The sequence below is a fragment of the Giraffa tippelskirchi genome, chromosome 10 (genome assembly GCF_054371585.1).
Source record: "Giraffa tippelskirchi isolate mGirTip1 chromosome 10, T2T-mGirTip1v1.2.pri, whole genome shotgun sequence".
NCBI classification, from domain to species: Eukaryota; Metazoa; Chordata; class Mammalia; order Artiodactyla; family Giraffidae; genus Giraffa; species Giraffa tippelskirchi.
Window position 1 is genome coordinate 109,949,328 of NC_137284.1, and position 18,286 is coordinate 109,967,613.

General features: G+C 40.3%; 1 protein-coding gene and 1 long non-coding RNA gene across 10 annotated transcripts in view; one reads left to right on the forward strand and one right to left on the reverse strand.

Moving 5' to 3' along the window:
- Nucleotides 1-14,442, reverse strand: part of LOC145523397 (uncharacterized) — a 66,102-nt gene extending 51,660 nt beyond the window's left edge. Inside the window, exons 1-2 of the long non-coding RNA XR_014066536.1 lie at nt 14,124-14,442; nt 6,332-6,448 (exon numbers count right to left, since the gene is read on the reverse strand). This is a non-coding gene — a long non-coding RNA (uncharacterized LOC145523397). The remainder of the gene's footprint in view (nt 1-6,331; nt 6,449-14,123) is intronic.
- Nucleotides 1-18,286, forward strand: part of PDE1C (phosphodiesterase 1C) — a 594,246-nt gene that overhangs the window by 449,265 nt on the left and 126,695 nt on the right. For all 9 annotated transcript variants that reach the window (XM_081533589.1, XM_081533591.1, XM_081533590.1 and 6 more), the window contains one exon: nt 17,735-17,848. In XM_081533589.1, coding sequence (XP_081389715.1) covers nt 17,735-17,848 — 114 coding nt within the window. The remainder of the gene's footprint in view (nt 1-17,734; nt 17,849-18,286) is intronic.

Consider the following 18,286-nt stretch of genomic DNA (forward strand, 5'->3'; position numbering starts at 1 on the left):
AACAAACTCTTTACTCCTTGGTAGGGAGTAGAAGGTCCAATGAGCTTTGGCACTGATTGCATTCTACTTTGGATTCCTTGGTGTTCTTTCAAAGTTAAAGCCAACAAGTTCAAACTTTGTGGGTTCTTCCATGATGCCCAATGCAGTCTATTTGAGACGTACTATCTTGTGTGGAATGTGTCTGTCTGTGTTTGCCTTCCCTACCAGACTGTATTCTCAAGATGCATGGACTCAGCCTAGTAGCAGAAATACTATGGGAACCTATGAAATATTTGTTAAACCATTGAATCTCACTTGCGTGTTGCAGCCTAGTCCTACTGTGATCAGTAGTTTCCCTCTTCTCTGTGTTGGAATAGTATTTGATTATATTTCTGCCACTGGATTTGCCGTAGAGGGTTCTGGTTGTTGTTTGTCTCCCATACCAGGTGTGAGTGCCTTAGTAATCCTGTGTGCCACTGAGGGATTGCTCAATGCTGTGAATATAGCAGGGCCAGCCATTCATTCACAGTGCAGTGGAGATGTGCAGTGTAAAACTGAGGCTTCTTCTGATTTTCCTAAGCCCCACCTGCTGGGTCTGGGGTCTGTAATGAGATGGGGTGTGTGTGTGTGTGTGTGTGTGTGTGTGTGTGTGTGTGTGTGTAAGAGAGAAAGAGGGAGAGGGAGAGAGAGATTGAGAAAGCAGGGTAAGGGTAGAAGAGAGAAACTAATTATAATCTAACCTATGAAATTACAACCAATTTAATAATTGAAGCAATCTTTTTAGGTAACTCACTTTTTGAAAAATTTAAATACTTAAGACTTTCCGATTTCCTTATTCCTCTCTCTACTGCTGTCCCAGGCAGCACAGGACCATGTGTTCTTGTGTTGTCCTCTGGTGTCTCTTGTCTCCAAGATGATGTCTTTTGTCCACTTGGTCACTGCAGGTCTCGGTGACATCTCTGGCCAAGATCTTTGACTGTGTTCTTCCCCACCCTTTTGGCTCTGCTGAGCTCCTGTGACACTGTGGTCCTACTGAGGTCTGGCTGTAACTCCCACCCAGTCCCTGGCTTGGGGGGATGCCCTTGGGGTGCTCAATCATGGTGGCACCACTGGTAGCTCTCCCAGTCAGCACTCGCAGCTGCTGCCCTCGTCCTGCTTTAAGGCACAGGGGACCCTGACACCCTCCTCCTCCCTGCTCAGGAGCTAAGGGAGACTTGAAGGATCTGAACTGTAGCTTCCCTCTGTCTAAACAGTCATACAGTAGCTGCTTTTACTCTGATGGTGCCGTCCTGGATTGGTGTGAGGGTGTCCTGGGAGTGACCTTGTAGGTCATCTCCTTGCTGAGTCTAAAACAGAAGGTGGGGCTGAATGCCTCAGCTCTCAGCTTTCCCTGTCCCCACTGACACTCCCCTCTCAGAGCCCTGGTTCAGGACCTCCTCACTTCATAGAATCTTCTTTACCCAGACTCCTCTTTTCACTGCTCTGTGGGGTCTCATCATGGTGGGAATGGCTGTTGTGACCACAGGGATGGTGACACAAAGCAGGAGATGACAACACAAAATATTCTTTTCTGTTCCATGCAGTGAATTCAGGTGGTATAAATCCCCACACTAGGAGGAACTAGGGTTTTAGGAAAGGGAAGTCTAGTAGGTGGATCACCTAGGTCACGAGTTTTAGCTTGTCACTTCCTATTCCAGTGGTGTCTTTGGAATGGCGTTCAGGGAAATGGGAGGGTGTGGGGGCTGAGAGAACAAGGGAAGGAAGAGGTCCACCCCTGGTCCATGGAGAGCAGTAGTAAATAGCCCAGAACCAAAGGCACACACAGAAGTAGCCAGGGCTGTTCATTGAATCATTATGTTTGACTGTAGATTTTGAAAACCAGTCCCAACTCTGATAAAGATGCTCATGTTGTTCTTGTTTCACACCAGCGAGGGACTGAGCTCAGCTGCTTCTCGGACACCATTGGGAGACTTGTAATCAGGTGTCACACTTACTCTGTGTGGCCTTAGGCTTTGCTGGGTTGTGGACAGAGCAGGTACCCTCTCTGCTGTGATGCCAGGTCAGAGACATCACTGAGCCCCAGTTGTTTGTGTTGGCAGCCTGGTAGAGAGAAAGGAAAACTCCTTCTTTAGAAACATTTGACATCACAGGCTTGAACGCACCCCTCCTTCCTTGACATTTTGCAAATCTCCTGGATGCTTCTGAAGAGTCGATATCAAGTGTTGAACATTACGTGAGTTTCTTGGTGTCTCTTTTTCCTTTAATAGAGAATCATTCAGTGGAACTGTTTCTTCTTCTTTCTAGTCCCTGAGACAAAGTCTAAAGCTCTTCTGAAAAAAAAGTCCTTATTTTTTTACATTCAATAAATAGGACATACTACAATACCACATAGGTTCAAGTGTTGTTAAAAAAAATCTTACAGAGTATGTGCCGAGATTTAGGAGGCTTTAAAAATGCTAAATGAGGAAGTTCTAGTTCAGTAGAGGCTCACACTGCTCCTGAGGGGAAAACTCCAAAGCATTAGAAAATTTTTTAAACCATAAAAATTACCATCATGAACAGTGAGGAATAGTTTACTTGGGGCAAGCAGAGTGCTTTATCCATATTGATCCATCGGCATTTGCTATGATTACTGCTAATTCCTTTGTAAATCAACTCTTCTTGAAATTTCTGACAGAAAATAGATAACAGAGGATGAGTTTGGTTCCTAAATAGTTATGGGAGTTGGGTCCTGTATCATTAGCATTTACCTCATTCAGTTACCTGAGCTAGTCAAGCTTTTTCTAACCACAGGGGTAGGGGGGAATGTTAGTTGTAGGGGGGTGTTAGGTGGGGGGGCAGGCAAGAAGATGGGTGCTATTTTAATAAAAGGAAAGTAAAACAAGTTCCAGCCTTAATATGCAAAGAGATGGAGGCAGTGCTGGTGAGTGAGATAATAATGTCTGAATAAAAAGTCTCCTCAACTCTTCTTTTTCTTTTAATGTGTAGCAAAATAATGAAGTTTCTGCTTTGGACACGTTCAGTTATTAGAATTTGCTAGAGCAGACTGACAGTGTATGATAATAATGATGATAATAACAAACACTACAGATCCATACCTGCCCATACCTGCCCCCTATCCCAAAAATATTGCAAATAGATTTATGGTTGGCAGGAAATTGAGTGGCAATTTGGTTGAAAACAAATGTCAAAAGTTAGGAATGTGCAAATTCTTTTCCTATTTGATTGGAAACGACTATACAATGCAACATAATCACACGCAGTCACTGCAGTCACAGGTTCTTTCACACACCAACTTACCCTCCTCCACAAAGCCTCATGCCTGGCTCTGAACTTCCTCCTTTACAAGCCCTTCATGGCCACTCCCTGATGGCTCAGACAGTAAAGCGTCTGCCTGCAATGTGGGAGACCAGGGTTTGATCCCTGGGTCAGGAAGATCCCCTGGAGAGTGAAATGGCAACCCACTCAGTACTCTTGCCTAGAAAATTCCATGGATGGAGGAGCCTGGTGGGCAACAGTCCATGGGGTCGCAAAGAGTCGGACACGACTGAGCAACTTCACTTTTTTTCTTTCTTTCATGGCCACTCAGGGTAGTAAAATTAACCTCAGAATAAAACATGCTTCTGAGGATGAACTGAAAGGGGGAAAGAAAATGCAAGAAAGGAGAGGACCCCACACTTCAGAGGGCCCAAGGGATCGTGGTCAGCAAAGGTGAAATCAGTGACCCCTTAGTTGAGTCACTGGGGTTCTGCCTCCCTCATATTTGTGTGCTGACCATTTTCTGGTGTCTCAGTTTCCTCAGTTGTTCCTGAACACCTCTAGCATGAAATCTTGAGTCTGTCTCTGTTTCTCACCAAGCTTCAGACATCCCTAGAGGTAAGCCCTTCTTGGATCCTCTCCAAAGCCATCAGAGATGGTGAACAGCTCATCTGTGAACATTTCTCCTCCCACGATACAGGAGAAGCCAAAGGGGAGGATCTGGGAGACAGATCCTAAATGGGTCAAATGAACAGGGAGGCCCTTATGAAACCTACAGGATAAGGGCAACTCAAGTCTAGCCTTGGATTTGATATTGATATCCATCTCAATATTCCATGAGCTGGAAGACTATGTCTCTCTTTTTTTTTTAATTAGTTTATTTATCTATTTTTTAACTTTACAATATTGTATTTGTTTTGCCATACATTGACATGAATCCACCCATGGGTGTACATGTTTTCTCTTTTTTTAAATTAAGCTTTTTATTTTGAGATAATTGTAGATTCACACAAGAAACAGTAACAGAGAGATGTCCATGTACCCTTTGTGCAGTTTTCCCTAGTGGAAACATGTTGCAAAACCATGGTACAACCAGGATATTGACATTAGCACAATACACCAACCTTCTTCAGAGTCCCCCAGTTTAATTGTACTCCTCTGTGTGTGTGTTTGGTTTTATGCAATTTTATTATGTGTGTATATTTGTGCATCCAGTGTTACACTCAAGGTACAGAATTATGCCATCATGACAAGACTCTTTTTCACAACCATCTTCATTCTACACTCCTCTCCCTCTAAACCCTGGCAACCACTAACCTGTCCTTCATGTCATAATTCTGTCATTTCAAGAATTTTTATATTAATGGAATCATATAGTATTTAACCTTTGGGAATTGCCTTTTTTCGTTCAGGATCATTCCCTTGAGAACGGTCTCAGTTTTATTAGAATAATTGGGAGGTTACCTCATAGTCAGGTTAATTATGTCTCTCAGTTCGATGGATTATAAAGTTAACAAGTCATTTTAATATACACTATTTCATGTAATCATCTCAGCAGAGTAGAAACAAAAGGCTTAAAAGGAATGACAAGCATAGGTGACAGGATTCCATTTTCCAGCTGTGGCAGAGATTGGCTGGCTCTCCACCAAACCTGCTTCCTTATCCTCCAGGGCATTCACCTGGACTACATCTCCCACCTTCTTTTTTGGAAAGATGTGGCCACATGACTGGATTCTGGGCCATGGCAAGTTTATGCATGTATACACACACACACACACATATATGTATACACACACACAAAGCAAATGTATAATTGTACAGTACAAAAGCAACTGTATAAACACATATATAAAGCAATTGTATTTATATATGCTGATATGTAAATATATATATCTCTGTAAATATGTTCTATTATCATATTTAGGTGATGAGTTCCAATCCAGCCTCTCACACATGTCCTTCCGTCTTCTTTTTCCTTGTATGGAACTCTTGGAAACTTAGGTGGAACTTAGTGGAGCCATCATTGGGCCCACAATCCTGGTTTAACTCTCCGGGATCTCTTGACCTTTAGAGTTCTGAGTCACCAGGGGTGTGGGGATGGCCACTGTGGATCTGGAGGCAGCGGAGGGGAGGGAAACAATAGCAGGCTGACACTTCCTTGCTGGTCATTTCCTCCCAGGTCTGGTGGGGCTGCCTTCTGTCCTAGAGCATGGACACCCGCTGCACGGCCCTCACACATTCAGAGCAGTGTCCTTACGTGACCCGAGGAGTTTCTCACAGTTTTCTTTGAGTTTTGTCTTTTTATTTCTATAATTCTTCTGGAAATTAATTTTAAGGAAGAGAACTGTGCTAATTCAGCATCTCTTTAACCATTCTTTGTAGATTTTTATCTTTGAATTGATATTAACTATTTCTGTTATTGGGCTTCCCTGGTGGCTCAGACAATAAAGAATCCACCTACAATGCAGGAGCCTCAGTTTTGATCCCTGGGTCAGGAAGATCCTCTGGAGAAGGAAATGGCTACCCACTCCAATATTCTTGCCTGGGAGATCCCATGGGCAGAAGAGCCTGGTAGGCTTCAGTCCATGGCATCACAAAGACTTGGACATAACTGAGAGACTAACAGACACACACGTTTCTGTTATTACAAGAAAAAAGTGAGGGAAAAGGTAGTCTTGGATGCATTTGACTAAAACTGTGTTTCAGCGATGGTCAAATTCCTGTGATTTTGCTGGGTGAATGAGCTTTAGCTTTTCTGGATAATCATATCAACACAATGCAATTCGGATTGAGTAAGGAACTGAATTCAGGAAAGGAAAGTGAGGGAGCCGTGGAGTTGGGTTGACTCTTAAGATGCAGAGGAACATGTCTCTGTGTTGTTCCAACCTTCCTGAATGTTCCTGCAAACTTCCTTCTCATTTCTGCTCATCTTCTTTCTCTCATTACCACCATTCAAAGATGTTTTTAGTTCTTCTCATTTCTTTAGTCTATTGAAACAGATGTTTTTGAAGTGGCATGTTTATCAGCAGAGGAAAGGGATGGTAATTCTTTCCACATGAATAGCTGCAAATGAAAAATGGCTTCTGGAACTTACCTTTTGGCAGCCTGGCAGTATTTCTTCTACTTTTTCCTCCACAGTCTGCAGCATGGCCTGTGGTCAATTCTGAATGATGCTCACTCATGGCTTTTCTTTTTCATTTATTCCTTTTTCCTGAAGAACAATGACCAAAAGAGTGGGTTCATATTTTAACATACTTTTCCAATAATCTGTGCCAACCTAAAGTCAGACTGCAGTTTTTTTACACTGTTTCCTTTTAACAAAATATGTGAGCTGGGTGACAGTAAAAACAAGTCAGGGATAAACTGGAACTAGTTTTTTAGGAGACCAAGAATGACGGTGGGGAGAACTCCTTTCTAAATTACTGTATTATGTTACTGCAAGAACTGCAAAGGAATGAAGTTGATAGCAACTCTAAAGGGATTGAGACTTTAACCCTGGGTCATAATACTTCTGGAAGCAAAAGTATGTGACTTGGTTTCAACCAGCAGGACTTTCTGCCTGGTGTTCACAGATTCCATGGTGTGCACACATACTCTCTCACTCAGTCGCACACCCAAGCATCCTGAAGGGAAATTTACTTGGTCGAAAAGTAACTAGGAGAAGGCAGAATATGCAGGACTACTCCACGGCATAGCCTCATGAAAGCAAAAGGAATGCAAATATTCATTAGAAAACCCACAGTAACCAGGAGAGTTTGTAGTGTCTTCTTGAGTGGACATCTGAAGAATGGGTCTATGCCAATGGGATGGAAAAATAACACATAGAGTAGGATAATCAGAAAACCATTTATATTTGGTTTTTAAATTTTTCTTGCAGCAGATTTCTTTGCCTACTTATGTTGTGTTTATGTTACTATCAAAGCACGTGTGTCAATCCTTACATATGCCAGCTGGATGTTGAGAGGAGAGGGCTAGAATAGTGAGGTGGTCAAGGATACAAGCCCAGATTAAATGCTTTATAATTAATCTTGATATTTGGTAATATAAGTCCTTCAGGTTGATTCTTTATAATCAAAACCATATTTGGCATATTTGGTTGTTTGCATTTCCAAATAAATTTTAAAATCAGTCAATTTACACCAAATGACCTGTGATGAATTTGTTGGGATAACATTGACTCCATAGATAAATTTAGGCAGAATTCATATTTCTAAAATAATGAGTTTATAATTTATGAGCATATACTATCCTTATGTTTATTTAGGCCATTAAAGTTTCTCTCAATAATATCTTCCCCTGGAGAAGGAAATGCAACCTACTCCAGTGTTCTTGCCTGGAAAATCCCATGGATGAAGGAGCCTGGTGGGCTACAATCCGTGGAGTCATAAAGAATGACTGAGCACATACACACACACAATAATATCTTACAGTTTTTGTCTATGTAGGGTACTTTTTTATATGTTGTAGGATTTATTTTTAGATACTTTTTATGTTGATGCTTTTGTAGATAGTACCATGTTCTAATTGTTTATTGCTGTTTTTCTAGTTATCTTGCTTAATTCACCTTTTGATTTTAATAATTTACTTGCAAATTCTTTTAGGTATCCTATCTTAAGTATTATTTCATCTGTAGTGACAGTTTTATTTTTTCTTTCAAGTCCTCATATCTTTTATCCATTCTGTTTTCTTATTAAACTGGTGAAAAATTCTCATACAATCTTGAAGAGAAGTAGTAGTATTAGAGCTAATTCAACAGGAAAGTTTTCTGTGTTTCAGGATTATGTATGATCTTTGCTATAGCATTTCTGCTTTAAAGACCCAGTATCAGAAATTCACTTTCATGCCTTTGCTAAGATACTTATCACTTAGATGCTTTCTCTAAGTCTTTTATGATGATCATATGATTTTTCTCTCTTGTTCCTGTTAAAATAGTGAATAGCATTTATTCATTGATTTAAAGTGTTAAATCAACCTTGAATTCTTGTAAGTTTGCTTGGATTCTTACTGTTTGCTTTCTTTTCTATCATGGGATTTAATTTGTTAAAATTTCATTTAGGATGTTTGCATCTATGTTCATAAGAGAAACTGTCTTGTAATTCTTTTCTTATGGTGCCCCTGTTTGGTTTTGGAATCAAGAGTATGTTGGCCCCATAAAATGAGTTGGAATATGTTTCCGCTTTTGCTTTTCTCTGAAAGACTGTGTTAGTTCCTCTTTGAATGTTTAGATGAATTCATTGATAAAGTGATTTAGCACTGTAGTTTTGTTTGTGGGAAAACAGTAAACTATGGATTCAGTTTCTTCAATAAGTATAGAAATATTCATATTTTATCGTTTCTTCTGTCAGTTTTGATAAATTAAGTTTTCATATAATTTTCCCCTTTTATCTAAAATTTTAAATGTATCTGCAGAAAAGTACTTATGATATTCTTTTATTACAGATTTGTAGGATGTTGTTTTTGATGTTGTCTATTTGTGCCTTTTCTCTTTTTTCTTGATCAGTCTTGCTTGGCCTTTAATTAAGACTTCAGAAATATAGCTTATGTTGATTATCCCTGTTATTAAGTTTTTTCCTACTAAAGTTTTGCTTTTGTGTTTATTTTGTGCTATCTTTTAGCAAAAAAGATATTTCTATTGATTATTTCTGTTTTTAAGTTTGTTTCTACTGAAGCTTTGCTTTTATGTTCATTTTTTGCTATCTTTTACTTTATTTGGATTTATTTTTTCTTTTTAAAATTTCTTGAGGTGGATAGTGAAGTCACTTATTTTCAGATTTTCTCCTTTTCTCATATGTCCACATAAGGTCTATACATTTCCCTCTAAGTAGTACTTTACTTGAGTAATACAGGTTTTGATGAATAATATTTTTATTAGCATTTAAAATTATATTCTGATTTAATCTTTGACCCATGGTTATTTAGAAGTTTATTCATAAATTTACAAGCATTTGGAGTATATCTAGACATTTTTTTTGCTACTGATTCCAAGCTGAGTTCCACTGTTGTCAGAACATTATCTGTATGATTTCAATTAGTTGAAACTTGTTGAGGCTTTTGCTGTTACCCAGCATAATGTCAGTTTTGATGACTGTTACATGTGTGCTTGAAGAGAATGTTTTAATCTGCAGCTGAGTATCGTGTTCAGTATATGTTCAGTTATGTCAGTTTTATTAATGATGTGATGTAAAATCTTCTATAACCTTACAATTATTTTTATTAGTTAGTAGATTATAAGAGAGGCATGAAAAATATAGATATGAACCTAGGTACCAAATTTTTTTTCTTCAGTGGAAAGGTAGTTAGACCCCAATAATTGACTTAAATCTCTTTGTATATCTGCCTCAAGTATGTGTAATTGAGAATGATAAAAGTGGTTTTTTTATTTATGGCATCGACAGTAGGTAAAATTTACATAACTGGGCTATTTTTGCCAGTTTTATTTTTGTTGGCGACTCAATGGACATGAATTTGAGCAAGCTCCAGGAGTTGGTGATGGACAGGGAAGCCTGGTGTGCTGCAGTCCATGGGGTCGCAAAGAGTTAGACACGACTGAGTGACTGAACTGAACTGATTCTTCGTTTTGGTTTGGAGGTTAGCTAAATCAGGAAACCGTATGCCTAAAACAAGCCATTTCCCAGAAATTATTAAAAGCAATGATCCGTACTGCCACCTTGCTCATGCAGCACCCTAAGCAGAGTGCTATCACATGAGAGATAATATTCGTACTGCACCGTTCAGGGTACCAGACAAGCCTAATTACAGCAAAAACATATATAATATAATTTTCCTGCTCACTGAATCCCTACAGTCTTCTACTCTGCTGCTAGATTGATCTTTCTAAAATGCCAATATTATCATGCCACTCCCATCCCATTTAAAATTTCTCCAAGGGCTCCCCATTGTCTCCAGGAGAAAATGAAATTTCTTTAGTTTGGTCTGCTAAGTCCACCAGGGTCTGACTTCCACTGTCTTCTGAAGTTTTATCTCTTCTTGTCCCCTGAGTTCCAATGACAATGGGATTCCTTGAATGTATCACCATCTTCCCGATCCAGCAATTTCTCCATTCCATCTTGCTGGCCTGGCTGATGTCTGTCTGGCCTCAATTCAGCTCTGATATCCCCCCTCTAGAGAGGGCCTTGTGACTTGGCGATTCCTCTCCTGGGTGCTTTCTTAGCACCCCTGTCTCATGCTGGCATCACGCTTGCTGTACTTGTGGGGTGAGTTCTGATTGTCTGTCTTCCCTAGTTGAGAGAAGGCACTGCATCTTCCCACTTTGTACTCCTGGAGCCTATCACAGTACCTGCATTCAGAGAGCACCCAGACAATGCTGAAGGGATGTTTCAAGTACCACAGTGTTAATTATGGAAAAAACAGATCTCCAGAAAAATATTCAGATGGCATCATTGGATGACATTAAAGCATAAGCCTGAAATCCCATTTGGAGGAGTTGTTTCAGTTTGCTTTCTATGGCATTTAGGTAAGTGGCAGGGATGGGAGTGACATGGAGGAAACAGGTGTGTGGAAAGTACACAGAGACGCCTTTGCCTTGCAAATACACGATGTGATGAACTGACATGGTGGTTTTTTTATTATTATTCAAATGAATTTTTAGGGCTCATGATTCATTGGGACATGGACGGGAAGTACTGTAAAGAATCCAGTTCCCTTTGACATTCTTTCAAACTAAACAAAGCCTGTCTGAGACAACAGCCTTTGTAGGCTACACTGGCATTTTAGGACTACGTATCCATTCTCAGGGAGAATAACCTTGAACGGAATGGACAGATAGAAGAAAGTGTGTTTCATGGCTTATTATTCCAGTCTATTTTTGCTTGTGTTTTTCTGATTTCATTCCAGCAGCATTTAAAGCTCAATATATGTATGTGCTCTCAAAGCCTAGTTTGAAGGGTTTGGGGACCTCACTTGGATAGGGAATTGTGCCAAGTCCATTTTAGGGCGCTTGTCTGAGTTATACAGTTGAGTCAAAAAGTTGCTTCCTAATAAAGTCAACCTTGTTGGTCCTAGAAATTATCTTTGTGAGAAAAGAAAAGAGACTTTGTCTTTTCCACTTGCCTTCCAAGTTCCAAAATACAGTGGGCAGATCTTGCCTCACTGAGTTTCTCTCTTCCAAAAGTTTTCTGTAATCCAAATAATGACATGGTCTCCAAGTATTCATCCAGGACTTGCACTGGACCTGAGGGCGCTGGGAGCCAAAGGGATGTAGCATTTCATCATATGCCTTGCAGCAGAGAAGCTTAGAGAAAGCAAAGCGTTTGTGTGGAGAAATGGAAGACTCATGTAAAGATGGCAGAGGCTCACCCACAGTGAAATTATACACCACTATCTTTAGAGAAAGGCTGCTTCCCTGATGGCTCAGCAGTAAAGAATCTGCCTGCCAGTGCAGGAGACGCGTGTTCAATCCCTCGGTCGGGAAGATCCCCTGGAGGAGGAAATGGCAACCCACTCTGGTATTCTTGCCTGGAAAATCCATGGACAGAGCACCCAGCAGGCTACAGTCCAGGGGGTCGCAAAGAGTAGGACATGAGTGAGCACACATGCATGCACTTAAAGAGAAAGGCATCTTGCCAAAGTTTGAAAGTGTGAGCTATTCCTAAAATGGCTTTGCGCTTCTATACTGGAACTATTATCTGGCAGCCACAGTGACAGAAATGGATGGGGTGCTGGAAACTATGAACATTCACTCAAAAGAGAAACTTTATTATTCTTATTGCTGAAAATTTCCCTTCTCCCTCCCTCCCTCCCTTCCTTTAGGTGCCTGGACCAAAAATCCTTTTAAATAGTCTTAGAAAACTAGATGTACTACAGCTTACCATGGGACCTGTCCTTGGGAGCATTGGACGTTTAGGTAAAATGAATTAAATGGAAAAACATCCAGACAAACTTTACTGGGAAAAGAAAGGAAGGCATCTGAGCCTTTCTGCTTAACTAGTCCCTCCAAGTCTCACAAAAATAGTTTGTAGTATGAGTATGAAGGATTTTGGCTATTTTCAGACAACTCTTCTTAAGATGGATTGAGCTTTAGGGCAAACCTGTACTATGATGAAAAATAGGTAAGGGTACCTCCATATTCCCAGAAACCTTAGGACATTCTTCAGTTTTTGAGACTAGTTTGTGACTGGTGGTAAAAGAGCTAATTTGAAAGTCTTCTGCTCACAAAGCAGCAATTTCACCAACAGGTAGACTGTAGGTGGCAGAGTGGGGTGGGGGTCAAGGCAGAATGTTCTAAGAAGTATAAAGGATTAGAGGAGAGGGCGAACTGCAGGGCCAGTGAAGCATCACCACCTGAGTGCTCCCCTAGAGCCCAACAATATTTGAAAATAGGGATCTAGAATTCCCTAGGGTTTGTGTGGGTGGTTTAGTCACTAAGTCGTGTCTAACTCTTGCAACTCAATGGACTGTCACCTGCCAGGCTCCCCTGTCCATGGGATTTTCCAGGCAAAAATACTGGAGTGTTTGCCGTTTCCTTCTGCAGGGGATCTTCCCAGCTCAGGGATCAAAGCTGGGTCTCCCGCACTGCAGGCAGATTCTTTACTGACTGAGCTACCAGGGCTTTCCATTTGTGTGGCAGCTGCATAAAGCAGGAAGCCAGCAGCTATGTGGACAGGGAAAGCTGTAACTTATACCTGTGACAGGTGCTAGTCCGAATAGGAGCTGGGTATGTAGGAAGTTGGTCACTATTTTTTTTTAAGTTCTTGTAGTCTTTTTGTTGTCGTATTTTGTTTCTTTTTAACTTCTTCTTCTCTCTCAGTATGTCCACTTTTATTACCTATGATTTCAGCTTTCACCTTTGTTTCTCAGATCTGTTTTCTTGAATTTTGTTGAACACAAAGCAGATGCTCTCTAAAATTTACTTGTGTTTTCAGTAGTGAATCTTCTTTTCAAAAGTGAGTCCTTTCTCTGCAATTTGAAGATGATTCTCTACTTTTTTAAAATTGCTGAATCTTTTTGGAAAATCTTTTTTCCTGGCTAGTTGTCCTTGAATAAAAAGAGGTGAATGTCTCTGGGTGTTTTCCATAAACACCATGGGTGTGTTGTCATAGGTTGCCTTCATGTCTGCCAGGGTGTTGGTGGATCTTTCACTCATCTCATCATCTAGAGAGATGGGAGTTGATATGAATTTCTAGTAAGTCTTATGCATCTTGAAGACACTTTATTTTTTTATTGTTAAGTGGAAGATAATTGCTTTATAAGGTAGTGTTGGTCTCTGCCGTACATCAGCATGAACCAGCCATAGGTTTACTTACATACGTCCTTTCCCTCTTAAAGCTCCCTCCAACCTCCCTCCCACTCCTTTGAAGAGACTTTATTTTGTGTCATTTCTTCTCCGGGTTTGCAGAAGCCACTGGGCTAGGGGTTTGCTTCTGTTTACAACTCTCTGTTGAGTCAGGGTGGAGTACCAGATTGTAATCCAGTGGGTCACACTGGTTGGCTTTCACTGGATGCATAAGTGTGGCTGTGTTCAGTGTCTGTCCAGCTCTACTGGTGACTACCTCTGGTTGAAGCCCTATACTGCTGATTTTCTACTCGTTGTGACATGATGCCTGGGGCTTTTTGGGGAGATGATTTTCCGTGCTGCTGATCTGAACTGCTGAGTGGGAGCACCACCCCTGGTCTGTCCTGGGGTCGTGGACTACATATGGCAGACTGATGTGTAGCTCTTCACGACGCAATCCACACTACTGTACTTTCATGACTTAATTCTCCCAATACTGTACTTTCCCTGGAATGGGAATTATTAATATGAATGGATATAAAGTGATATTCCATATAGTGTTCTTAGTAATTTCAATTGCTTTTGACTGATTATAATTAATCTTTAGCTCATAAAAGTGACATAGGAAGCATTTATACTAGGAATAGGAACTTACCTAGGAAAAGAAGGGTCAGTCATTTTCATGTGTAGTTGTCTTTGTATAATGAGCATTATATTTCACCTGCCACTCCTTTTTAATGTTTTTAAACTACTTGTCCATTTTGTTAAGGTTGGCTTTGTTACATTTAAGTCATAAATCCAGAATCCATTTAATTGGAGACCCACAAATCTATCCTCCTTGAAAGGTCACTATCCCAGAGTTTGCTTTAAAGTATTTTGTTTCTGTTTTCTGTAAAAGCATAGGAATGATGAAATTTTGAGCTTGTCTACACCTGAGAATATATTTGTTGGCTTCACATATACATGACAGATATACTAAATATAGGTAAGTATTTGTTGTTGTTTAGTCGCTAAGTTGTGACTCTTTGTGACCTCATGGACTGTAGCCCACTAGGCTCTTCTGTCCATGGAGATCTCTAGGCAAGAATACTGGGGTAGGTTGCCATTTCTTTCTCCAGGGAATCTTCAAAGACCAGGGATCAAACCTATGTCTCCTGTGTCTCCTGAATTGGCAGGCAATTCTTTACCACTGAGCCACCAGGGAAACCCATAGATCAATCTGGATATCTTGAATTACACTGTATTATTATCAAAAACTGGTATTGTTATTAAGCTGGTTTCTGATGTTTGGCATGGTGGAAGTCTATGGCTAGCTTGAATTTTTGTTACTTTGTAAGTAATATGTTTTTCTTAATGCTTTCTTTTTTTTATTTTCAGAGATAAAAAATTACGACAGAATATGTTGGATTTTTTTCTGGTTTTATTTGATCCCTTTTCATCTGCTTATAAAGGTTTTTCCTCAGTCTAGGAAAACTTATTTGATTAAAGCTGCTTCTGTTTGTTTCTTAGGGATGTCCTTTTGTAGGAAGAGAAAATCATCTGGTTCTTACTTCTGTTCATCTTATATGTTCCCTCATAATTTTTTGTGTTTTGTCTTCTCTTAGGTTTTGAGAATTGCAATGGGTCCTATTTGATATTCATGTCAAACCCTGGTAGAATCTTTAAGCCCTAAATTAAGGGAGAAAATTTTTAGAAAGCTTACGTTTACCCTCATTTTACTTTGCCAGTGGAGAGTCCTAACAGCCTAGTGGGTAGTTTGGCTTCTGAAGGTGAAAATCAGAATTAGAGGCAGACTTAGCCAGGAACACTTTTTGCTAAAGAGCTTCCATTCCTTATTTGGAACAGTTCTCAGGGCTTGCTTCTGCAGTCTCCCCATTCTTTGGCAGGCTGGCTGTCCACTGTGTGTGAGTGACTGGTACACCCTTCCATGCCAGCTCCCTGTTTCGGGCTGCCTGGGAAACCAGAACGCTTCCTAATGCTGCTAATAGCATCCACAGGCTGACTCTCACCTCCAATTGTGCAGATGCCTCTGCTTATTTCCTTTGCATATTTCCCTTTTGCGTGATGGAGATTCACAAGTCAGCTAGGCACTACCCTCCATCTAATTTCCTTTGTATTTTACATCACTGAAATTCCTGGAAATTTCTTTCATATGGCTGACCCTCTTGTCTACTTTTTAAGGTTGATCCTGAGCTTTTCCTCCCTTGTTATTGTTTATCATTTTCATGTAGATCTGGAGGGGAGTAGTTTATGCCTTGTGGAAAAGTTGACCTGTCCTCCCTTATGAATGCAAGCTCGAGAATATTTTGAAGTCAAAAAAGTGGAAATAGCCTTGGGAAATGGAGACTTGATAATAATCTTAAGTATCCTGATAGGATGACTCTCACGTGGTTACCTGTGATGACCAAGGCCACTGAATAATAACAATGGCAATAATGATAACAAATGCCTTTTAAAATAAACAGTGGTAAATGGGAGGTGTTAGTCAGAGTACAGGCTTCCAGTTATAAGATTCTGGAGATCTATGTACAACATGATGGTTATAATTAGCAAGCATTGTTGTCCTGTAGTTGCCGAGTTGTGTCTGACTCTTTTTGACCTCATGAATTACAGTACGCCAGGCTTCCTTGTCCTTCACTATCTCCTGGAGTTTGCTCAAACTCATGTCTATTGAGTCGGTGATATCATCCAACTATCTCATCCTCTGTTGTTCCCTTCTCCTTCCTTCAATTTTTCCTAGCATCAGGGTCTTTTATAATGAGTCAGCTCTTCACATCAGGTGGCCAAAGTATTGGAGCTTCAACTTCAGCATCAATCCTTCCAATGAATATACAGGGTTGATTTCCTTTAGGATTGTCTGGCCTGATCCCTTTGCTGTCCAAGGGACTCTCAAGAATCTTCTCCAGCACCACACTTTAAAAGCATCAATTCTTCGGCACTCAGCCTTCTTTATGGTCCAGCTGTCACATCTGTACATAACTACTGGAAAAACCATAGGCTGCCATTTCCTACTCCAGGGGATCTTCACTACCCAGGGATCAAACCTGCATCTCTTGGGTCTCCTGCATTGGCAGGCTGATTCTTCAGTACTAGTGCCGTCTGGGAAGCCCAAATACATTCAAACTCAATATTGTTCTCAAAGTGTCATTGTTTGCTGGCTGTCAAACAGCCTGAAGAATTGTGCAATCTCCAAATCTCTGTGGTATTTACAGTGTTCCCAGGTTCTGGTCTTTGATAATCTGTTGGCATTTTATTGTTCTCATATGTAGGAAGTCCTTCTCTGTGGGGATAATGTTCATATACGTAAGAGGAGAGTTTTACACTGTCTGGAACTCTTGAATTACGCATGTGTGCATGCTCAGTTGTGTCTGACTCTTTGGGATCCCATGGACTGTAGCCCACCAAGTTCCTCTGTCCAGGAATTCTCTAGGCAAGAATACTGGAATGGGTTGTCATTTCCTACTCCAGGGAATTCTTGAAGAGCAGTGGGAAAGGTCTTGTCCTCAGTACCTCGGTTTATTATCCATCCTCCTTTAAAAAACAAAACTAGGATATTTATCTGCTCCTGGAGTAATTCTTGGAGAAGGAAATGGCAACCCACTCCAGTATTCTTGCCTGGAGAATCCCGTGGACTACAGCCTGCCAGGCTCCTCTGTCCATGGGGTTGCAAGAGTCGGACATGACTTAGCGACTAAACCACCACCACCAGCACCACCAGAGTAATTCTTCCTGTCCAGTAAAAGAGTTTGCCTTCTTGTATTCCTTCTGCAGCCCTCTGTAGTGATTTTGGTGCTCTAACTCTCATTGGCTGTCTTGGAACACCTGTGGGCCGTGAGACTGCTATTCTCTATGGTCACAGCTGAACAAAGTACCTTCAACTGAAGCAGTGTTTGGTGATGTTGCTGGTCATGCTTTACGCCATCCAATTAGGACCAAAAAGAATTAAAATCAGAAAATAAGCAAAATTGCTGATAATTTAGGAAACTGTCAGAAAGATGAAAGGTAGTTAGAAAGTGTGGGGCAAGGTCAGTCCTGGTAGATGAGAACATTTTTGTTCCTGATTCATAGTGGGAAAAAAATGTGTGAATTTATTTTATAACTTACTTCTTTGAGAAATAATGGTTTCATCATTAGATTTGTATTTTCCTTTCATATGTATTGGGATAAATAAAAACATTTAATGGCTATAAACTGTTCACTCTAATAGCAGGATTATTTTTTATTTCTTCTATTCTAATTGAATCATGTCTCTTCCCCCACCTCCAGGTTACGATCTTTGGTCAAACAATTAGAGAGAGGGGAGGCTTCAGTGGTAGATCTCAAGAAGAATTTGGAATATGCAGCCTCCGTGCTTGAATCTGTGTACATTGATGAAACCAGGTGAGCTAAAATGGCAAGAAGCCGATGATAAATTTTCTATTATATGACTTTTTGAAATGTCCCTCATGGCATGTAGGTGGTAATATTCAAATGATTGGTTTGATTTGAGCTTTAGTTTTCACAAATGGGGTAGGTTTGGATATCACATAGCCTCTGTACATCCTCATTTATAAAAGGATTACTAGATTTCTAATCAAATGTAGAGTTCTTTTGAAATTATTACATATTATTCATCTCAGCCTAAAAATTGCATTCAAGTTTTAATTCATGATGTCCATTTGTAAATGGAAGGTTTTGAAGGGTTGAAGAAGCATTTGTTCTCTTAAACACCCAATATTCCTCCCTCAATCTTTTGATGTGTTATTGATTTTCTTAGAAGACTCTTTTCACTTGAGTTATCCAGAAGTACCAAAGCACTGCCAGTTACTAAGTGTGTTT